The sequence below is a fragment of the Plasmodium gallinaceum genome (genome assembly GCF_900005855.1).
Source record: "Plasmodium gallinaceum strain 8A genome assembly, contig: PGAL8A_v1_21, whole genome shotgun sequence".
NCBI lineage: Eukaryota > Apicomplexa > Aconoidasida > Haemosporida > Plasmodiidae > Plasmodium > Plasmodium gallinaceum.
Genome location: NW_021628323.1, coordinates 284436 through 309435, shown reverse-complemented (window position 1 = coordinate 309435; position 25000 = coordinate 284436). Strand labels below are relative to the sequence as shown.

General features: G+C 18.1%; 6 protein-coding genes and 1 pseudogene across 7 annotated transcripts in view; 3 read left to right on the top strand and 4 right to left on the bottom strand.

Annotated features, from left to right (window-relative positions):
• Positions 1–1146, top strand: part of PGAL8A_00029300 (longevity-assurance (LAG1) protein, putative) — a gene marked incomplete at both ends in the record, with an annotated part of 2090 nt that extends 944 nt beyond the window's left edge. The window contains 3 exons of the mRNA XM_028674289.1: positions 118–287; positions 414–651; positions 819–1146. Of these exons, the coding sequence (XP_028530657.1) occupies positions 118–287; positions 414–651; positions 819–1146 (736 nt within the window). The remainder of the gene's footprint in view (positions 1–117; positions 288–413; positions 652–818) is intronic.
• An 813-nt stretch (positions 1147–1959) lies between these two features.
• On the bottom strand, positions 1960–6798 carry PGAL8A_00029200 (SET domain protein, putative; the record flags this gene model as incomplete). The annotated part of the gene is made up of 1 exon (XM_028674288.1): positions 1960–6798. The coding sequence occupies one exon, from the start codon at positions 6796–6798 to the stop codon at positions 1960–1962; it is 4839 nt and encodes a 1612-aa protein (XP_028530656.1).
• A 1976-nt stretch (positions 6799–8774) lies between these two features.
• Positions 8775–9654, top strand: P38 (annotated as a pseudogene). The gene is given in 6 exon segments: positions 8775–8852; positions 8854–8946; positions 8949–8954; positions 8958–9200; positions 9218–9388; positions 9391–9654. Coding segments are annotated over 6 exon segments (855 nt in total).
• Positions 9655–9899: 245 nt separating this feature from the next.
• PGAL8A_00029000 (conserved Plasmodium protein, unknown function) lies at positions 9900–10472 on the bottom strand (the record flags this gene model as incomplete). The annotated part of the gene is made up of 3 exons (XM_028674286.1): positions 9900–10041; positions 10163–10321; positions 10423–10472. 3 exons carry the CDS (start codon positions 10470–10472, stop codon positions 9900–9902), a joined length of 351 nt encoding a protein of 116 aa, XP_028530655.1.
• A 1214-nt stretch (positions 10473–11686) lies between these two features.
• On the bottom strand, positions 11687–15814 carry PGAL8A_00028900 (conserved Plasmodium protein, unknown function; the record flags this gene model as incomplete). The annotated part of the gene is made up of 1 exon (XM_028674285.1): positions 11687–15814. The coding sequence occupies one exon, from the start codon at positions 15812–15814 to the stop codon at positions 11687–11689; it is 4128 nt and encodes a 1375-aa protein (XP_028530654.1).
• Positions 15815–19606: 3792 nt separating this feature from the next.
• PGAL8A_00028800 (nuclear protein localization protein 4, putative) lies at positions 19607–21079 on the top strand (the record flags this gene model as incomplete). Its single annotated transcript, XM_028674284.1, has 1 exon — positions 19607–21079. The coding sequence occupies one exon, from the start codon at positions 19607–19609 to the stop codon at positions 21077–21079; it is 1473 nt and encodes a 490-aa protein (XP_028530653.1).
• Positions 21080–22346: 1267 nt separating this feature from the next.
• Positions 22347–23972, bottom strand: CAF40 (cell differentiation protein, putative; the record flags this gene model as incomplete). Its single annotated transcript, XM_028674283.1, has 1 exon — positions 22347–23972. The coding sequence occupies one exon, from the start codon at positions 23970–23972 to the stop codon at positions 22347–22349; it is 1626 nt and encodes a 541-aa protein (XP_028530652.1).
• Positions 23973–25000: the final 1028 nt, after the last annotated feature.

The following is a 25000-nucleotide window of genomic DNA, read 5'->3' as shown; positions in this document are numbered from 1 at the left end:
TATCATTTTAAAAAATTTTTTTTTTTTTTTTATTAATATTTTTTGTATAATTCAATTGTTATTTGTTACAAATATATATATGTATATATATATATATATATTTTTTTTTTTATACAGAAAATGGAGTCAAAGAATAAGAAAAATAAAAATACAGAGATTTAACATTATGTTTTTTAACTTATTTTATTTTTCTTTAATTAGTGCATTTGGTTTTGTTGCTTTAAGAAATCAAACATATTTTCCGTCAGAATTAGGAGGAAAAGGGAAATTAAGTGATTATTTTGTAGGTTTGAATTAAAAAAAAAAAAAATAAGAATTTTATAATTAAAAAAAAAAAAGATAATTTCTAATATATTTCTTTCATTTTTCTTTTCTTCAGTGAATGTTATTTTATACTTTCCTTTTTTTTTTAGATTATCCTAATCAAAAAACATCAAATTTAATTCATTTATACTATTTTTTAAATGGTGGTTACTTATTGACTTCTGTTTATTCTATATTGATTTCAGAAAAATTACCAGATTTTTATGAAAACCTTTTACAACATTTATGTGCTATCATACTAGTATATTTTTCATATAGCCAAAATTTTATAAGGGTTGGAGCAATTATTATGTTATGTCATGATATATGTGAAATTTTTTCTTCAGCGTATGGAAAAAAAAAAAAAAAAAAAAAATCATTAATAATAACAATTTTAATTTAAATAATGATAATAATATTAAGGAATATTATATATGACATAATAATAAATTAAAATTTTACATTTACATATTTATTATATACAATTTTTTTTTTTTTTTTTTTTTTTTTTTCAGTTGCCGTGTTTTTGTTGATACAAGATATAAATTTATTACTGTCACTTCTTTTTGTATTTTATTCACAAGTTGGGGTTTTTTAAGATTATATATTTTTGCCAAAAGATGTATTTTGGCTATTCATAGAAATTTTCATATTTTTAGTTCATTACTAAATGTAGAAACACGCATTTGGTTAATTTTTCTTTTACTAGTAATTTTGTTAATGAACGCTTATTGGTTCGTCTTAATGGCTAAAATGTTTATTCATTTTATTACTAGTGGACAAACAGAAGATATCTTAACAAGAGTTACAGAAATAGAAGAAAAAGAAAAAAAGATAAAATAAAATAATAATTTATTTTAAAAAGAAAATAAAAAAAAAATCATTGAAGCAAGAAATTATTTTTTTGTTTATTAAAATAAATTTTTTTTTTTTTTTTTTTTTTAATAGTAATAAAAAATATATTTAAAAAACTTATATAATTAAAAAACCTTTTTTTTTTTTTTTTAATTTAAAAATTTAGGCAATTAAAAATAAAATAATGAATTTGAATGTAATTTTTTTTTAAAAAAAAGTAAATAAATAAGTAAAATCTTATGATTTTCATTAATGAAAAAATATATATAACAATCATTCAAGTTGTTCACATGAATATTTATTTTTTGATAAAATAGACAATAGATTTTTATGTACTTATATTTAGAAGGATAAATAATAGAAGGTTTAATATTCCTTTTCACACTTTTAAAAAAATTAAATAAATATAGATATAGATATTTTAATTTTATATAATATATATATATATATGATCATCTGTATTTTGGGATGGAAATTTTTTTTTTTTTAAATATCAATATATATACACATTGTCTATTTTAAATTAAGGTTTAATTCAATTTTATGAAATAATTCAAAATATAATATTTTAAGTTATATATTTTTTATATATATTTTCATGTTGTTTCTTTAACAAATTAAAATATTGCGATTTCTTCAAAAAAAAAAAAAAAAAAAAATGTACGGTAAACAATATAATTATGCAAAAAAAAAAATATGAAACATTTATTAAAAAATTAATAATGGAAAAACAAAGACAAGATCTTAAAAAGGAATTAAAATATAAAAACTAAAAAAAATACTAAAAAATTTTATAAATATTTACTTTTGTTTTGGCATTGGTGGTTTTATTTTAAATAATGCCTTTTTTAACGAAAATACTTTTTTTGAAACATTTGTATTTTCTTTTGAATTATTTGCATTTTCTTTTGATACATTTGTATTTTCTTTTGTGTTATTTGTATTTTCTTTTGAAATAGTTGCATTTTCTTTTGAATTATTTGTATTTTCCTTTGAAATATTTGTATTTTCCTTTGAAATATTTGTATTTTCCTTTAAAACACTTGTATTTTTTTTTAAAATATTTGTATTTTTTTTTAAAATATTTGTATTTTTCTTCAAAACATTTGTATTTTCTTTTGAAATAGTTGCATTTTCTTTTGAAATAGTTGCATTTTCTTTTGAAATATTTGTATTTTCTTTTGAAATATTTGTATTTTCTTTTGAAATATTTGTATTTTTTTCTAAAATATTTGTATTTTCTTTTGAATTTGTTTTGTTTTGTTCATTTTTTACTTTTTGTTCTAACTCAAACTCATTTGAAGAATATTTACTATTTTCATCTAAGTGGATAAACTTTTTATAAATGGAAGTTAAAATAGATCTATCCGGCTGCAGAATTGATAAAATCATATTAACTAGAGAAGTTATAAGTGACCATGCTTGAAATACAACATTTTTTTGTTTTTCACTAAATGATGAAATTCTTAAATCTGAAACACTTAAAATTTCAACTCTTTTTTCAGATAATTTTTTCCAAATTGCTTTTAACAATTCATAAGGATTATATCCGTTTGAATTCTTCACTTCATATAAATATATAGGACAATGTGCCATTAAGTATTTTAAAATAATTATTGCTTTTTTTATTCTATGTAATAATTTAAAAGGAAGAAGAAAAAAATCATGCGATAATTGTTCTATTATAGGAATATGTTCTGTAAGAAAATTTATATTTAAATATGTTGGACCTTGTGTATAATATTTAGAAGAATTTAATTCATTAAAACCCTGTATAGCAAGAGAAGAAATATCATCTTTACATGACTTGTTTTTATAATAAATTGTGTGCGTTCTTAATAATCCATATACTAAGCAATGTAATATTGTAACATTGTGATTATTTTTTATAATTATTTTTGCACCATTTTCAACCAAAGTTTTAATTACTTCATAATGTAAACCATAAGTAGCTAACATTAGAGAAGTTTCACCATGAGATGTTATAGAATTTACATCACTTTTATATTTAATTAAAGTTTTAACTATTTCGTTGTGTCCATTAAAAGAAGCTATATGCAAAGGTGTACTTCCTTCATCATTTAACAACATTACAGATAACCCACTTATTATTAACTGTTTAGCTAGTTCTCTTTTTCCTCTTGCACATGCATAATGCAAGGAATTATTTAAACCTAATAATTTATGTGAAACAGACTTTGTTAATAATTTTTGAGCAAAGTAATTATTAACTTTATTATTTAATATATCTTCTGAATTTCTTGAATCAAAACTACTATTATAAGTATCTTTATCAGAATCAGAATAATTCTTATCATCATTTAAATTGGTATCAATTAATTTTTTACTAATAATATTATTATCAATTGAATCTTTGTCAGTTATGTTAATATCATCTAAATTTACATATCTTGAATCATCAATGAATGAACTGTTATCTAAATTGACATTATTTAATTGATTACTACTGAAATTTTCATTTTTATTTATAATTTCATGGTTCATCATTTTCTCATTTTCACTGTTTTCTGATGATGTTTTCATAGAATTTCCTGTTTTTCTTAAGGTTTTCATAAGGTGGCTATGCTTATTATCAATATGACTATTTTCTTTAAAAACTGATTGATTTTCAGAAAAGTTCGTTCTTTTTTTCATATCCATTTGCTGCTTATATTTTTTTTTTTTTTTTAACTGTAATTCATCTAAATGTCTTAAAAACATTATTAGAATAGTTGCTTGATTAGTATCTAATTCTTTACTTTTTTCACCATATATAAATTCTTCATCCAACACTATGTCAAAATGAAATGTTTTCTCCATATAATTTTTTTGATTATAAGAATCCATATAATTGTCTCCATTTTTTAATAACAATGTTGTTTTTTTTGTTGAAAAAATATTAAGAGAATTATAATAATCCTTTTCAAAATTATCGAAATTGACATTCTGAAATTCTATTTCTTTTAGAAGAGTGTAATAATAATTCGAATGATAACTTATTTGTTCATCTGGCAAAAAAGAGCTAGCCATATATAAAAGAACATTCATATTTAGTTCATTTTTAAAAAAGATAGAATAATTTAATTTTAATAATGCTTTAACTAAGTTTACATTACCACAGCTAGCGGCTAAACATAATGCAGTTAGCCCATTTCCGAAATATTGAATTTTTCTAAAACTTTTGAAAATATTCATATAATATTTATTTTTTTCTAAATCTAAGTCAAAACACTGAGAAGCCATATAAATGGGATAAAAATAATCTTCGTCAACTACTTTTTTTATATTCTTAAATGGATCATTTTTTTTTTGCGTCACTTTATAATAAAAATCACAGAACTCTTCCTTTCTATTTATGTGAAATTCTATATCTTTGTAAGGCGTAAAAATATTCAATGAAACCGCAAAATTTCTGAGCCGTTGCATTAATACAACAGTTAGTGTAGAATTATAGCCTGTAATTACACATGAATTCCATATAGCGGTATACAAAGGATCTATAACATATGTAGATGAAATACCTGAGCCTTTATTGTATAATTTATATAAATTAGAACAGCTGTAAGTATATTCAGAGAGATGTAAATATAGGTGTACTTTTTCTAATGAACAAACCGGAAGAACTTCTTCTGCTGCTATGATTGCTTTTCTTAAATAAATTAAAGAATCAAACAATTGTTTATTAGGTTCATATCTTAGTAATCCTGCTAATAAAACATTAGTATTAAATATAATATAGTGATTTGGATGTAATAAATAACAAAATTCTTTGTATAAAAGTAAAAGTTGCTTTCTTGCAAGAATTATATTTCCGTTTATGTAATTTTTTTCTGCTTCATTATATAATAAATAAGCTCTATTTTCTAATTTTATGCATCTTTTATTCCCTGAAAAAGATAGTTTACCACAATTAGAACATAACCACCTTTCAATTTCTTTCTCTAATTTTTTTAGTATATTTTTTTCTTTTTCATTAAATATATCAGTATTGTAATATAATGAAGTATCCATTTTTGAATTAACTTTTTTTTTTTTTTTTTTTTCATTTTCGATTTCATTTTCATTATGATTTTCTATATTTATTTCTTTTAATAAGTCCGTTTCTTCGTTTGAAATTTGACTATTTTTCAAAGAAATATTTTTTTTTTGTTTTTTTTCTTTTTGTTTATCAAATCTATATAATTTTAACGCTTCAATTAATGCTTCTGTTTTAATAGGATATATATATCCTACTATACATCTGGGGCATTTCATACTTCTTAAATGCAAATTGTTTTCAGTTGGGTCTGAACATCTACTACAACCACAACCAAAAACTCTTGGCATTCCTTTAAAATTTTTTCTTATTTTAAGAGGTAAATACTGATCTGATAAAATACTTATGCATAATTTCCCTCCTTCCGGTATATTATATAAAGATCTAATAGTTAGATTACCATTTTCATCATAATAAAAACTGCATGTAGGAACACAACTGTGATGTAATTTGGCTAATAATGGACAGTAAGCTAATCCAAATGTAGTTTCAGGATTTGCTTGTTGAATTATTGAAGATGGAGAATAATATTTAATAAAAGGAGAGTACTGCCACAAAATTAACATTAGTTCTACTAGTTCTTTTTGTTTTAAATGTAAATAAAAAGATGGATGAAATTCTAATATTATTCTATTTGCTAACGTATTAAATGATTCAAATACTTCTTTTTGACTTTCTTTAACTGAATCATAATAGGATTCTACACTAAATATATCATTTAATATACTGTGTTCTTTATCTTTATATTCTTTATCTATTTTTGCTTTTATTAATAAGCGAAAAATATGAAGAACAGTGTAATACATTAAATTTGATTCTTTAGCTGCTGCAGATATTATTGGTAAAATGCTACATTCTATTTTATGAATATTTATATTATTAATAAGACACTTCCAATTGCAAAAAATAAATGGGCACGAATGTGGATTAATAGGACAAGAATAACTTTTATGAGCAATATTTCTTTCCTTTAAACAGTGATAACAAGTAGAATATGTAAAATTTTCAGATAAAACATACTGTGTTAATATAAATGGTTTCGTTTGAAATATAACTTCTCCTGGTATTAAATTCTTTTTAGCTAAAGCTACATAATATTGTCCATGTTTGATAATTTGCAATTTCTTACTATATAAATATTCGTTTGTAAAATTATTATTGTTATTATATTTTTCTTCTTTATATAATCTACTTTCATCATAGCATATCCAACTTTTATATTTTATGGGTATTTTACATGCTTTTGAAATTATGTTTTCTTCACATTTTTTTAATAAGTTGATTAATATTCTATTTTCCTTATCAATATATAATGCTGCATATATTAAATTTAATGCTGATTTATAATTTTTTATCTTCAAATAAAATTTACTAAAACATTCATAACCTTCTATTGATTTTGGATATCTTTCAATATAATTAGTTATTAATTTTGATATTACTTCATTTCCATTTCTTTGGTATAATTTAGGTAACTCTTTTGTTAATTCTAATAATTCTTCTTTTTCTTTATAATTTATTTTTTTATTCTCTTCCAGATGAATAAATCTACTATTTTCTAAACCTTTATTTTCTATATCTTTAAATAATGCTATATCAAACATTTTATTTCAACAAATGGAGAAATTAGAAAATATGTATACTTATATATTCTTATCAAAAATAAAAAAAAATGTATCGTTTAAAAATGTTTTTTTTATTAAACTTATAACTATATCAAACTAGTTACAGTAGAAATTTTTTATTTTTTTAAAATTAATTATATATATATATAATATATTTTTTAGATTTTATTGTATTAATTCTATTCAAAAACAATTAATTATTGTGGTTTATGTTCTTATTTTTTTTTCCATAAAACAAGTAATAAAAGTATTAATAAAGATTATTTAAAAACATTATAATTTAAAATTTATTAATAAAATATTTAGATAATTATTAACTTTTTTTTTTTTTTTTTTTTTTTTTGATAATTATAAAAATCACTATAGCATTAATCAATTATTAAAAATTGTATATCTTTTATAATCCATTTTTTAGTTAAAAATAAAATGTCTGTATTATTTATATTCATAATGTTAAAATATATATTATTATACATTAGATGTATGATTATTATTGATATTATATATTTTTATTATTATTATTATTATCTCCATATATTTTTATTATTATTATCTCCATATACTTTTATTATTAATTCCATAGTTTATTTTTTAAGTTATTATTAATATATATTTTATTATTTTTTAATTTTTTTTAAATTTAAAAATTCTCTTATGCTTCATTTAATTATTTTAATTTTCTTTAATAAAAAAAAAAAAAAAAAAAATTCTTTGCAACTATTTAATAGAGAATTTTGCTAATGGACAGAAAAAAAAAAAAAAAAAATGTCTTAGATGTTTCACGCAAATTTTAAAATTCATTTTTTCCATTGTAAAAAAAAAGAAAAAAAGAAAAAATACAATTTAGACAATAATTAAAGCAAAAAAAATATTAAAAGTGATAATTCTGTATTTTTTTTTTTTTAATTATGTTTTTACATTATGAAAAAATTTAATTTAATCTATTTTAAAAATTTCTTAATCGTATGTGTATTTTCTTTTATGAAAAAATCTGCGATATTAAATATTTATTTTTTTATTTTTATAAAATAAAATTTTATTAGAAGCATGCATGATAATTGAAATACTTTTAAAATAAAATTTATTCCTTTGTTAAAATTATTGTTTTTTAATTAATACTTTTTTTTTTTTTTTTCTCATTGAAAAATATGTAAATGCACATGTATAAAAAAAAAAAAAAAAAAAAAAAAAAAAAATATATATATATATATATATATATATATTTAAAATATTATTTTCTACTGTTTTACATAAAAGAATATACAAGAAAAATACAACATGAATATATAGAAGATATTTTATTTGTATACTTAATTTTAAAATATAAATTATTTTGTAGATAAAAAAAAAATTTTTTTTTCCATTCAAAATTTATGTTTTACAATTATGTTTCAATATTATATAAATTAGATTTATAATAAAAATATTATTGGTAAAATTTCTTTAATATGTAATTCTAAAGTTTTAATTTTAATTTCACCTTATTTTTTTTTTGAAGCATAAGTAATGGTAATAAAATAACATTTTTTATATAATATATAAAATTTGGTTAAAAATTAGAAATTTTTAATATTAATATGTAAGTTTCAGAAAATACAAAAAGTGTACATTTGAAAATTTCAAAAAATTGATAAAAGATATATATATATATACATAGAAGCAAAAATTTATTTATTTTAAATTTAATCTCTATTTATTCATTTTTTTTTCTTATTTTTAACTTTGTTTACATTTTCTTTTTGATATGTTACTTTTGTTTTCATTTTTGTGAAAAAATATATCTTTTTGTTTTAATCATAAATAGAACATTTGTAACATATTCATAGAATAAAAGATGCTTTTCTAAACTTAATAACAATAAATATAGTATATTTAAAAGAAAATATATAATACTATAATTTTTTTTAAGTGTAAATATTAAATCATATTTATTGAAAAAACATGTAAGACAAATAATGTCAAAAAAAATTAGATTTATTTTAACAGTTAAGTCAGGTGATACCAATGAATATATATGCCCATATAAATTTGTTTGATAAATTAAAGATGGGAAGGATAAAGATGGAGAATATATTGATAATGGAAATTTTTGTTTTGATTATGATGTTCTTAATAAAAATGTGTGTGAATTAAAGTAACATATTAGAGATTTGTATAATATAATGAAAAAAGAAGATAATAATATTTATAGAGAAGAATTTTCATTACTATCAATAGTTTTAATAAATATATTATTTGAATGTTATTTTTACATGTATTAAAATGGTGATCTAGTTAAAAAAAGTATTAAAGAGTAAATATTATACAAAATCCCATTCGTAAAATAACTAGATGAAATTTTAACAGTAACATATGATAATCGAATACTGTTACTACATTTATTATAAATTATCATTAGAATAAATTATGTAAAATTTATCCAAGAGGTGATTATTATGTTGATTTGATATACCTATCAAATTATGTAGCTAAATCTGATAGTTGTTTTAATAGAGTTTATAAAATTAAAGACAATCAGTTCTGATAATGAAAAGGAAGAACCTATTAATAAGTGAATATAGGAAGTAAATAAATTTAAAGATGTTAACATTAATATACTTTTTAAAAAAAGACATTATTACATATGGAGATGAAAGATATAAATTTGCTGAAATATTTATAATAAACAAAAAGGTTTCCTTTACTTGTATATGTATATCAAATGTTAAATTAATTAATTTAATGATAAATGTTTACTTTAATTATATTTTAAAAAAGTCTGCAAATAATAATAGAATTCATATTAGTACTTTAATCCATCTAAAGTACTATTATAAAAGAAACTCATGTAAGTGAGAACTTATATTCTTTCAATTTATTTTTTTCTCTTTATTTTCTCTTTTTCGTATTTTCTTTCGATTTTTAATATGTTTAAGATATATTCCCATAAAAAAAAAAAATATTTATATATTTAAATGTTTTTAATTTTTTCTAAATTTATTTGTTTAATGCAAATATTTGTAAAATCTATATGATTTAAATATATAAAAAGTTTATAAATTTTGGATTACAATAAAAAAAAAAAAAAAAAAATGTGAGGTTTAATGATTTTCGATTTTTAAAATATTGTTTGATAAATATGTTAAATTAGACAAAAAGTTAGATATTTTAAGAACTTTCAAATTAAATTCATATTTTTTGGTATTATTTGGTTGTATAACATATAAAAATAAACTCAAAAACCTAATAATGTTAAAAAGAAAAAAAATATATATATATATATATCAGAAAATAAAGAAATAAAACAATCTATATATTTCTTTTTTTTTTTTTTTTTTGTAACTATTTCATTTATAAATATTACCTTACTTCTGTTTGTAAAATAAAAAACATGTTATTATCTATTATCTTCAATATTGTATATTTAGCTTTTAACAACATTGATAAACCAAACAATTCTAAAATAATATTTTTAATAGCAGCTTTTACATGATTTATAGCATTTAAATCTAATAAATTACAACTACAAAAAAAAAAAAAATAAATAAATAAATAAAATAAAAAATAAAACAAATAAATGAAATAAAATAAAGGCGATATGGTGTATTTCATGTATTTTCTTACATTTTTATTAAAATATATGCATTATCTGATTTTGAAACATATTCCATCATTTTTTTTTATAAACTTTTTTAACATATAATATGCATACTGAAAATGTAAGTTTTAAAGTTTTTGTTATTTTATAAACTTAATTTATTCACCCATCGAAAGATAAAATTTATAATTTCCTTTTATTTATTTTATTATTTGACGTAACTAAAAAATAATTTTTTTTTTTTTTTTTTATAGACTTTTGAACGATAAAAAAATTTGAATGTAACTTAAAAAAATTTTAATAAATTAAAATTAAAAGATCTATTTAAACTTCATTTAAAATTTTAACAATATATAAAAAAATAAAATGAAAATAAAATAAAAATAAAAGTAAAATAAAAATAAAATAAAATAATGAATATATAAAAAGTAAAAACTATAGATGAGATTCTTATAAAACTATTTAAAATTTATATATATGTATATTTTTCATTAATTTATCTATAGTTTTTTCTATTTAAAAAAAAAAAAAAATAAAATAAAATGTAAGAATAAATAAATAATCAAATATTTTATATATATAAAAATAGTGTCCTATAATTGTATTTTTTAAAAAAAAAAAAATACATAAATACAAAAAATGAGAAAAAAAAAAGGATAAAAAAATATAAATTAGTAATTATGAAAAAAAAAAAAAAAAAAAAATTTTCAAAACATTATTAAAACAATCTAACAAAAAAAAAAAAAATTATTCTGTATATTTTGAATTATATAAAAAAGTCCGCAAAAAAAAAAAAAAAAAAAAAAAAAAGAAAAAACGAAATTAGAGCAAAACTAAATTAAAATAACACTAATATGACTTTGAAGAAAATAAACAAAAGTAAAATAAAATATAATGAAAAGGAATGCAATATTATTAGCAAAATACATGAAAAAAATAGCATTCTTACAGGTTATATAAACTTATATATATATATATATATATATTTGTAATTTAAAATAATAAAAGTATTTTTTCGTATTAAAAAAAATATTTGATATAATTAGACATTTATTTGATAAAATATATATATGTAAATAATAAATGATTTTAATTTTTCAAGATATCTTTAATAAAAAAATATTTTATTCTATGAAGAAGATATTATACAATTATTCTAAATAATTTATTTTTTTTTTTTTTTTTTTTCTTTTTAAAAAAAATTCTATAGTAAAGCAATTAATAGCTTTTTTTAAAGAAAAAAAAAAAAAAAAAAAAAAAACAAAAAAAAATATATATGTATATATATTTTTAACTGATAAATTGTAGTTTTCTCTCTGAAATTTCTTTCATCTTTTGTGCTATGATTTTTTTAGTCCTATTAACTGTTTCAGCATTATATTTATCTAATTCGTCTACAGCATTACTTAAAATAATATCTTTTACTAAGTCTTCCCATTTAGATGAATCTGCAGGAACTTTACTTTTTTCTAAATCTAAAACAGCTTGAACTAAAACCCTTGTTAATCCCTTTTTGTCGATTAAATTATATGCATGAGCTTTAGTTGCCGCTCCTATATAAGTTCTAAAAAAAAAAATGGGGACTGATTTAATAAAATAATCACTTGGTAATAAAGTATTATCATCCTTTCCTTTTACATGATGTAAAAAAACAGCTTTAATTCTTTGAGGAAATGTTTTGATCATCATTTCTCCTGCTTGTTTATCCATATCTCCTGTATCACCAATCCATATATATCTAACAACCGAATTCTGTTGAATTACATATTTATGTAGTTGTTTGAAATTAAAAAATTTTTTTTCTCCTCTTGTTTCATTCCATACCCATTCTTTTAAAGTTGAATATAAAGTTTTATTTTCACAATCGATACCCCAATTTTTTATTCCTCTCCTTTCAGCTACTTCGTTAAATTTTTTATTTAAATATGAATCTTCTGTTATGGGTACTTGTGGAATTCTAGCTGTTAAAACGGATAATAAAAGTGGTTTAGATTCAGCTGATAATTTATTCATAGCCAATTCAAAGATAAATTGAAAAGATCCTGGATATGTTTCTCCTCTTTGATACTGTGCATCTACTCCACCTAAAGAATAATTAAATAATTTATATCCACCACTTGATCTTATTGTATCATCAATATCAATAATAACTTGAGTGGTTCCCCATTTTAATTTATCATTTTTACAATCAATTATTCTTCTTTTTAATTTGTTCACATTTGGAGTAGTATTACTCTCTTCTTTTTTTTTTTCTTCACTTTTTCCTTCTTCAGTTTCATTATTAATTTCTTTTTCTTCATTAATAGTATTATCATTTTTATCTATTTTTTTTTCTTCATTTTTCACTACGATCATCTCACTGTTTTTTTCCCTTTTTACTGTCACTTCATTTTGTCCTCTATTTGTATATTCTTCGTTTTTCATGTAATATATATTTTTACTTATTATTTCTTTTTTCAATTCAACTTTTCTTTCTTTCATTGATTCTTCTTCATTATTTATTTTTATTTCATTACTTTTCTCATCATAATTTAATATTCTATTTGTATCTTTTCCTTTTTCTTCTAAAACACATTCATTTATGCTCTTCATATTATTCTTACTCATACTTGTCTGCTTATTTATGCAAGATACATAATTTTTATCTTCATTTATACTATTTATCAAAGCATTATCAACATTACTATTATCATTATTATTTTCTTTAGTATTTCTTTTACTAATTATATAGTCTCTTATTTCATCCTTATAATCTAGAACTTCATTGTTTTCTAGATTTTTTTTAATTTCTGTTTTAGATATGTATGGAATCTTATGGTAAAATTTTTGATTATTATTATTAATTACATCAAGATTATCATAAAAATTTTCACTTTTATCATTAAATTCATATTCTCCCGAAATCTGTTTGTGATTTATATTTAATGTTTTTTTATACATTTGGTTAAAACCTTTTCTACTCATTTCATCTAAAATTTCAGAATTTACTTTATTTGATTTTTTTTTATTAATTTTATAAATACTTTCTTTTTTCTCTTCATATATTTCTTCGCTGGAATTGTCACTACAACTATCCTTATATACATCAAACGAATTTCTTTTTCTATTTTTTTTTTCAGACAAAAAATATTTTTTATTTTTAGAAAGCATTCTATTAAAACTTTTAAAGGTTTTTAAACATTTTCTTATGGGAAATTTTATGTTGTATAAATCACTACTACTATAAACTTTTTTTTTAAAAAACAGTTCTAAATTATTATAATTACCTAATGAAGATATATTTTTATATGTGTAATTATAAGTGTTATTTCTTTTAAGAGAATTATAAAGAATAGATCTCCTTAATTTATGTTTGTCTATATGATGCATTTTAGAAGATAATGTAATAAAATTATTCAAGGGAGTAATGGAATGTTCTTTCTCTTCGTTTGTACCATCATTTAAACCTTTTTTTTTATTAAATATATTTTCGTAGTCACTAATCAACTGTTTTTTAATTTTTTTTTTCTCAACTGACTCTTCTATCTTGTTAATAATTTTTTTCATATTACTCATATTTGCTTCATTATATACTTCTTTATCTGATAAACTATAGTCTCTTTTTATATTATTAAAACAAAATTCGTCGGAACCTAATTTTTTTTTTCTATTATCATAATAGTTATAATTGATAGAACCTTTTTTTTTTGAACAATATTTATTGCTATTATTTAATTCATTATAATTTTTATATATTTCATTTTTAGATGAAAATTCATTCTTATAATTTATTCCTTTATTTTTTATGTTAAGATCCTTTTTTAATTCTTTCTTATTATTATATAATTTTTTTTCTTCTTGTATTTCATTTCCTTCTATTTGATCTAAATTAGTTTCATTAAATTTATTTTCTCCATAACTTTTTTTTATCGATGTTTCTCTCTTTTCAAATGAGGAATTTTTTTCATGTTTAAAATTATTATATATATTTTTTTCTTTTATAATTTTGTTACGATTTTCTTTTTCTCTTTGATAATCAAAATAACGATATGGTTTTAATTTATTATGTAATATTTTCTTATTTCTATCACTTATTTCTGATAAGCATTCTATTAGAGAATTACTATTTTTACAGTAAGTGTTTTCTACTTTGGGGAAGATATTGAGGTATTCTTGTAATGATTTACTTTTATTAAGTACTTTTTTTTTTATGTCATAATTTTTATTAAAATAGACATGAGTTTTGTTATTAACACTCTTTTCTTTTACTTCTATATTATTTTCTTCTTCTTCCTTGATTTCATATCTTCTTATTTCTTCTTCATTATGAATTTTGTCTATATTATAATCTTTTTCTTTATTTTTCAAATTTTCATAATCATCATTATGATTACTATCTTTACTATTACTTCTATTTAATAAGTTACTATCATTTAGTTTATTTTTATTTATTATATTGTTATCACTCTGATTATTTTTATTTATTATATTATCATCATTTAAATTATTTACATTTATTATATTGTTATCACCCTGATTATTTTTATTTATTATATTGTTATCACTCTGATTATTTTTATTTATTATATTGTTATCACTCTGATTATTTTTATTTATTAAATTGTCATCATTTAAATTATTTATATTTATTATATTGTTATCACTCTGATTATTTTTATTTATTATATTATCATCATTTAAATTATTTATATTTATTATATTGTTATCACTCTTAATATTTTTATTTATTAAATTGTCATCATTTAAATTATTTACATTTATTATATTGTTATCACTCTGATTATTTTTATTTATTATATTATCATCATTTAAATTATTTACATTTATTATATTGTTATCACTCTGATTATTTTTATTTATTAAATTGTCATCATTTAAATTATTTACATTTATTAAATTGTCATCATTTAAATTATTTACATTTATTATATTATTATCGATTGAATTATCATTATTATTTATTATATGTTTATAGTTTGAGTTCATAACATTTGATAAATTTTTATCATACGAATTATTAATAAGATTTCTATTATTTTTATTTATTGCATTAACATAATTACTACACCATAAAGTTGGAGAATTTTCTCCTGTTAATAAATTTGAAAGTTTTTCTTCTGTACTTAATGTATTATATTTTTCACTATCAAATTCATTATCATCAAACCAATTTATTTCACTATTTTTTAAATCATCATTTATATTGTTTAAACTTTCAAATAATTTATTATCTACTATTTTATTTTCTTCTAATAGCGAATGTTTACTTACGGGACTTGGTGAATATTGACTTAAATCATTAAAATTTAATTTATCATCTTCTGAATTATCTTCAAATCCTTTTTGATGTATATTTTTTATTTCATCCATTTCAATACATTCAAAAACATTCTTATCCTTGTCTTTTTTTTTTATCATTGAATTAAATATATTAAATGTTACTATTCTATAAAATAAAGTTTTATTAACTGTTCATATATATATATATATGTAATTATATTTATTGGTAATTTACTTGTTTAAATTAATATTTTATTGTCTTATGTGTTAAATATAAATTATTTTAGAACTTACTTTTTTTTCTTATTTCTCAGCTAATTTGAATTAAAGAAAAAAAAAAATTCAAATCAGCATACATAAGTGAAGTTACCAAATATTAAAGATAAAAAAAAAAAAAAAAAAAAAAAAAAAAAAGAACAATATCCGTGGAATAATTAAGAAATTATTTATATAAAAAACAATTAAAAATAAAAAAAGCAATATTTAAATACATATTCAAATTTTAATTTTTATAAATAAAACATTCAAAAAAAAAAAAAAAAAAAGAGTATATCTTTTATATAAATTTTAAATATCTAATATTTCAAAATTTTAGAAAAAATAGGAAAGATATTAAAAAAAAATATTCTACTCTTTTTTTCTAGAAAAAAATTATTGATAACTAAATCAAATAATTCAATATTAAAAACAAGAATAAAATACTTTTCCTTTTATATAAAGGAATATATTTTCTTTTTTTTTTTTTGTTTATATTTTTTTAATTAAGCATAATTAATAATAAAATGGATTAAGAGGATTAATAAAACTAACACAATTTGTCATAACAGTGTTTTTATAATGATTTAAATTTATTCATAAACAAATTAAAAATATAAAAACACATAAATATGTTCAACTATATTAAACTGCTGTTTTTTTTTTTTTTTTTTTTTTTTTTTTTTTTTTTTTTTTTTTTTTTTTTTTTTTTTTAAATCTTATATATATATAAAATATAAATTGCCGCTATTAGTATCGTTATATGATGAAGTATTTTTTATGGTGCTAAAATTTTATTTATATTTCACAATGCACATTTTAAAATTTAAATTATTAAAAAAAAATTATTTTTGTTTTTGATTGTTTTATAAATTTATTGATTTAAAAAAAAAAAAATAAACATACGTAAAACTATGAGAAATCTTAAAAAAAAAATTATTAAATCTGTACTCAAATTTTAATAAAATTATTTTATTTAATTTCTTTATTTTTTAATTTCGTTTTGCTTCTCAATTTTATATTAATATACATAGAAAAATTACTTAAAAATTATAACAAAAAAGTGTATATATATGTAAATGTATATTAATTTTTTTTTTTTTTTTTATAAATAAAAGATAATAATAATAAAACTTAAATAGAATATTATATATTATTACAATTTGTTACAAAACAAACGAGAATTACAATTTTATCTAACCACAGAAAAGGTAATAAAAAAAAAAAAAAAAAAAAAAATTAAAAATTAAAGATTCTCTTTATTGTTGTCAGTGACAATGATATGTAAAAATCAAAATACAAATAAAAATTTTACAAGAATATATGTGTATAATAAGAAAAGAAAGATTTTATCATTCAAAAGAGTATTAAGAACAAAAAAAAAAAAAAAATAAGCACGTGTGAATTTTTTTTTTTTTTATGTTTTAATATAATTATATATATATATATATGTATATATAAACATATTTATAAATGAATTTAAAAATGAATATATTTATTTTTTTTTTATTTTCTTACTATATTATACAATAACATAAAAGAAGTGTGTGTGAACTAAAATAGTAAGTTCTAAGATTATTATCTCATATCATAACAATTTTACAATTTTCGAAGCTCGAAAAAAAAAAAAAAAATATTATCATAAAGAAAAATATATATTTGTTTAAATTATATGTTTTTATATAACAATATTAAATTTATGAAAAATTAAAACACACAATTTTTTTTCCTTATATAATTTATGAGAAATTTGTACGATAGTTGAAATTTATAAATATTATAATAAAAAAAAAAAAGAGAAGGAAGATTAAGGCATTAAAGATATGTGTGTATATATATATATATATTCATATGGAAAAATAGAAAAAAATATATTTATTAATATAAACAGAAGTGAACTTTTTGTTTGCATTAATCTATGTAAATCATTTTTTTCCTTTTTCAATACTTATAAATTTTACTATAAGATTATTCACTATTATACCTATATCCTTCTATTTTCTTATATTTCTCATTTTTTTTTTATATAATTTACAGTAATGTTAATATAAATATTTTTTCTGTATTCTTTGTATAATTTTTTTATAAAAAAAAAAATTGTAAGCTTTTATAATTTTTTTTTTTTTTTCTGGTAAAATAAAAAAATTATCCAACGAAAAAGTAATGCTTTTAAAAAATAAATATTATTTAACCTTTTTCTTTTTTAAAGGTGATGTATTATTTATTATGTCTGTTTTATTTTAAATTGTCATAGAACTCGAATTTTATTCGTTTAAAGTACAATTATATATATATATATATATATATATATAGCAATAAAATTTGTTTCCAATTAATGAATGAAAAAAAAATGTATTTATAAAATTACAAAAAAATAAAATTTAATGGATAAAAAAAAGAAATGAAAAAGTGAACAAAAATAACTTATAAAAAAAAAAAAATTAATAGTTATAAATTCAATTTATGCATTTTTCTTGAGCAAATATGTGAATTTTATATACTATGTATACATAATTCTTCCATTTAAAGTAGAACAGTTATTTTATTCCTTTAAACTTTAACTATTTTAAAAAAGTAATATCAACTAAGTTATAAAATAATTTTCATTCTTTACTTTTGAGTCTATTATTAAATTATATTATTATAAATCTCATTAAACTATTAAAGTAATAATATATGAATAAATAAAAAGAAAAATATCTTAATTTTGAAAATATTCATACTTAAAATATTTATAAAAATTTCTTGTTAAATTAGTTTTTATATTTTTTTTTTTTTTTGAAATTATTGAAACATTTATAACATGTTAATTATTTATGTATTTAAGCATATTATTTAGCATGTCTTTAAAAAGTTCTTCATTCAAATAATTAAATATATATATAAACTACTATATATATGAGAAAGTATATATAAGGTATAACATTAATGTAACCAAAAAAATGATAAAAAATATTTAGAAAATATTTATTCATATTTATGGATTATTCTTGTTATGCTATTTTTCGTACAAGGGAAAAGGAAAAAAAATTTTATTTTGTTAAAATAATTTTCAATAAAAATTTTTTATAATTCTCCACATGATTAATATTATTATCTTTTTTCATTTCTTTTTAATATAAAAATTAATACCCTTAAAACTACACTTCTGATCTAAAATGAAAAAAACTAATATAAAAGAAAAGGAAAAAAAATAAATTTTTTAAAAATTCTTAAATTAAATATTATTATTTCATGCAAAAAGTTTTGTTATAGTTTTATTAAAAAAAACTATAAAGCAGAAAAAAATTGAATTAATATTTTATATATATATATAATATGAAATTTTTTTTTTCTTTCTTTTTTTATGTTGATTTGATGTTATAAAGAATTAAAAAAAATTAAATAAATAATATAATATTACTTTTTTTAAAATATCTTAAAAAAAAATTAGAATTATAAATGTTATTCATTAAAAATTTCATTTATATATTTTAAATTTAAGCATTAAAATTATAGTCTGTTTTGAATGCATAAGCATATATATTAATATATTATATTTTCTCCTAATATTTTTTAAGTAAATAATTTTACACAGTAGAACTGAAGTACATATGGATTAAATTAGAACTTTAAGATTTTTATTTTTAAATTGAAGAAAAAAGAAAAAGGAAAAAAAATTTAATTAAATATACAATGACTGAAATAATTGTGAGATTAAAATGTGAAATTGGATTGTATCGCTTAGAAATAGATAAAAATAAAAAATTAATTGATTTAAAAAAGAAAATAGAAGAAATTTTAAATGTACCATCTGAAAAACAGCAATTATATTTAGATGAAAAACCAAATGTACTTTTAAATAATGATTTTTCTATTTTATCTGAATGTAGTATACATAATGGAAGTATGATCTTGTTAAAAAGTGAAATAAAGCCAAATAAAAAAAGTAATAATAATAAAGATGGAGCAAATATATCAAATAAAGAAAAAGATAATTCTGATTATAATGAAATAAGAAAAAAAGAAGCACAAAAAGAAGTAGTTAGTAAAGGAAAAGATAAAGATGATAAATCAGATAATAAAAATGAATCAAAATCTAATTTTAAATCATTTGATTATTTTTTAAAATTAAGAGGATATAATACAACAGACTTACCATTAAATTTAACTTATAAATCAATTTATTTAACAAAAGGAAAATTTATAAAAATTCCTTTAAGTATAACATTAAAACATCAGGAGTATAGACACGTTGATCATTTAGAATTAATGAATGTGGAGGAAATTAAAGATTTTGTCCACTATTGGTGTTATAATAATAATATGATTGAACAAAGAGCTGGATGGATGTATGGGTATTATAAAGAAGATTCTCATTATAATTTAGGGATAAGAGCAGTATGTGAATGTATATATGAACCTCCACAAATCAATGAAAACAATCAAGTTAAGTTTTTACCTGATGAATTTTTAGAATCTGTTGATTTAATTGCAGAAAGATTAGGTTTAGAAAGAATTGGATGGATTTTTACTCATTTACCTAGAAAAGAGTATTTAACATCAGATGAAGTCGTACATATAGCTAAGTTGCAATTAGCTAATATGAAAAAAAACATGCATTATACTAATTATAGTGTATCTAATTTTATTACTTGTACTATATCTCCTGATCCTTTATTGAGTAATGAACCTGTAACAAATGCATTTATGGTTTCCGATTTAGGAATGGCATTAATAAGAGATAATTTTATTGAAGAAAATCAAATGGATCCATCTCATATACATCTTAGAAATCCTAATAAAAATGAATTATTACCACAAATTCTAGAAAGTGGTAAAGAAACAAATAAATTCGATACGGATTGGTTTATTGTTCGTGTAAATGAATCTGCACCTAAAGTAGTCCGATCTATTTTTAGAAATTTTCATTTTCCAAGGGAGAATAGAGTTAATTTACAGACAGCTAATGATATAAAAGAATATTTTACTAGTAAGAAATTAGATAGAGGAAATAATGGTAATTTTAAATGTTCTGACTTTCATTTAATTTTGTTTGTTTCAAAAGTATTAGATATAGAAACAGCACTTGCATTATGTGATGCAACTTTAGGTAAAAAAGAAATTGACCCAATAATGGAAGAGGTTCTTACTTCTATCAAAATTTGAAATAAATGAATTACATTGAATTAAAAAAAAAAATAACCTACATTAATACTACATATATATATATATATATTTTTTTTATTATGCATTGTATTTACTTTGTTAGAATCATATATCTAGAAATATGCATATATATAGTAATCATAAATAAATTTTTATAATTTGTTTTATCCTTATAATTTAAATACTCTTAATTTTTTCTTTTAAATTTTAAGATATTTGAATAATTATTAAATTCTCTCTTTCTCTCTCTCTCTCTCTATATATATATATTTATAAATGATTTTTTTTTTCTTTAAAATTAATAGACTATTAAAAAAAAAAAAAATAAATAAAAAGAAATTATATATGGGTCTACAACACTTTATTGTTGAAAGTTAAAAAATATTAGCAATTTTATTTTTTTTTTTTTTTGCATCCATATTAAATACCTTTATTAGGAAATGAATAGAAAAGAAATAAATGTATATATATATATAATTACGCCATTTAATTTTTTCTTCTTAATTTAAATGAATTTTCTACAAAATATCCTAAATTTGGATTTTATTTTATTTATTATTATTAATTCATTTATATATTTAATACAATTTTTTAAAATAAAATCAATATAACAAATGTCTGTATATATTGTTTCTAAAGTTCAGAATTTTTACTTCAAAAATATATAATAAACAGAACATTCTAAAAAATAAAAAAAATTTTACTTCAAAAAGAATTAATAAACAACACATTTTATAATAAATAGTACAAATTATATTTATTTTAATATATATAAATACAAAAAAAGAAAAAAAAAAAAAAAAAAAATGAATCAAATGTATGGTAATTTAATTTATATAAAAAAAAGAATACATTTTTATTAATAAATGAAAATATAAGAATTAAAATTAATAATAGAAATATAAAATAAAAAAAAAAAAAAAATTAAAAGGACATTAAATATAATTTTAATGTTCTTTATTTACTCATTCTAAAAATACTATAAAAAAGGAGAGAAATAAGGGGAAAAAAAAAAAAAAATTATAATGTAACAATATTAAACGAAAAAAATTAGAAAAAAATAAATACATAAATATATACATACATATATATATATACATACATATATATATATATATATATATATATATATATATATATATATATATATATATATATATATATATATATATATAACAACAAAACGAATAAATTTCCCATAAAAGTTAAAAATAATAAATAAAAATATTTCTCTTTTATATGTATATAAATATACATATAAAAAATTTTATTGGTTATTATTATCATGAATATTCATTAAATTATTATTTATATTAAGATTATTTGAAATATTTGATACATGTTTATTATTATTATTATTATTAACTTTGTTATTAGCATTATTATTATTAGAATTCGTATTATTATTGTTATTTATTTTGTCTTTAAAAGAATTATTGTTATTATTATTATTGTTATCATTCATATTTATATTCATATTTAAATTGTTATAATTACTTTGTGGTAAATTATTGTTGATGATATTTATATTCATATTATTTGGAATAGAAATATTCTCTTCTTCACTGTTAATATTATAAAGCAATTGTAACAACCACTTTTTTGTATAAGGATCTTCTTTTAAACAAGGAATAAAAGCTTTATTAACATGTTTTAATGGTTCTGGTAAACAATATTTTAGAGCTTCTAATGCACGAGGATTTTCTGATAATCTTAAATAACATCGAACAATATGTTTAAGTAATCTTGATGAGGGATTTTCTACTAATGAATTTACCATGTTAGATAAAACAGTAGATACAGCATAAAATCGTTCGGGGGTAGCACAAATATAATTTAACCCTAATTCATCGATGAGGATTTTTTGAACAATAAAAGTGGCAACAGTTTTTGATAATTCACTTCCAGTTTCCATTATTCGTAAACATAAAGGAATAATTTCTGTTTGTAATAAAAAATTTATAACATCTGGGTTGTCTACTTTAACTAATGCACCTATAACACCTAATGATGTTAAACGCAAATATTCAAATGGCCTATTTTTTGATTCTGCATTAAGAAAAGGATATAAAAACAAAGGAATATGGGCATTTAAGAAATGCTGTTTTGTTTCTGGATGGGATGCTACACATTGTAATAAAGCTAAAGAATTACACACTCTATTTGATGAAGATGTAGTTAGTAGTGGAGGGGATAATTGTGGATAAATGGAAACAATTTCTTGTAACAATGTTGTTATGGTACCAAAAGAATTCCATAAAACAGGGGCAATATCTTGATATGTTTCTCTCTTCCTTGATAGTTCAAGTAAAGCATTTTCTCTCTTTTCAGAGAAACATAAATCAAATACTAACTGGTACACTTTTTTTTTCTCATCATCTTCATTTGAACCAATACGAACACTAGATAAATTATTGGAATGATTATTATTTGGAATGCTACTGTGATCATTTGTAATATTATTATTGTTGTTAATATTAACATTATTCAGATTCATATTGTTAATATTTTTCATACTATTCATATTTATATTATTCATATTTATATTACTCATATTTATATTACTCATATTCATATTACTCATATTCATATTATTTATATTAATATTATTTACATTCATATTATTCAAGTTACTCATATTATGATTTAAATTATTCTGCACAATATTGTGATTCATGTTAGTATGACCTACCACACCGTGATTCATACTATTTTGGGTGAAAGTATTTTGACTAATATTATTCTGATTAAAATTATTTTGACTTAAATTATTTTGATTCATACCATTTGCATTTAAACTGTTTTGATTTGTATTATGATGATGATATAAACTATTTCTATTATTCACAGTATTCATTTTGTGCCCATTAATTAATCCATTGCTATTCATCATATTTCAAATGTTCAATTTTATAAAACAACAAAAAAAAAAAAAAAAAAAGAAAAAAAAAAAATTATAAAAGAATGGAAGAAAGAATATGTATATATTAGTACTTTTCTAACAGTTTATCTTAAATAACTATATTATCTTTTATTAATTTAATTTTATACATAAAAAAGTTATTTTGTATCTTCATCAAAAAAAAAAAAAAAAAAAAAAAAAAAAAATTGTTTTTCTTTATATATATATATATATATTTTTTAATAGTATTAACTTTAATTTTATTACTTTTTTTCCTTTTTTTTTTTTTTGTTGTTTCTTTTTTTTTATATATATATTTTAAATTCAATTTTTCTTTGATTGCATTTCTCCTTTCATATGTATCTTTTGTTGCTTTTTTTTTTTTTTTTTTTTTTAATTATTATATAGGGTATATAATTTTTTAATTTTTATGCCAATTTTTTTTTAAAAATTTTATTTTTGGGTTTTTTTAAAAAGGGAAAATTTTTTTTTAAAAAATAAAATTTTTTTTTTTTAAAATTTAATTTTTAAAACAATTTCCCAATTTTTTTTTTTTTTTTCCTTAAAATTGTAAAAACAAAAAAAAAAAAAAAAAAAAAAAAAAAAAAAAAAAAAAAAAAATATTGCTTCTATTTTTTTTTTAATTTTATTCTCATATCTTTTCTTTTTTTAAATTTAATTTTATCTTATTTTATTTTCTTCTATATTTTTATTCTTTATACAAAATATTTCAAATTTCTATTTTAAACCTTGTTTTAGTTAAATTCATTCGCTTATGTTCCTTAAAAATAAATGAAAAATTACTTACATGTATAAATAATAATAAATAAAAAGATTAATATAAACTTATAAGAAAATTAAAAACTTATTTTTATGCTTTATCGCATATTTAATAATTTGATTTAATCGATTTAATAATAACGGTGTCTTGAATTATTTTAAAATTATTTATGTATATAATCAGTATTATTTGAAATATATACACTTAGCCTTTTTTTTTTTTTTTTTTTTTTTTTTTT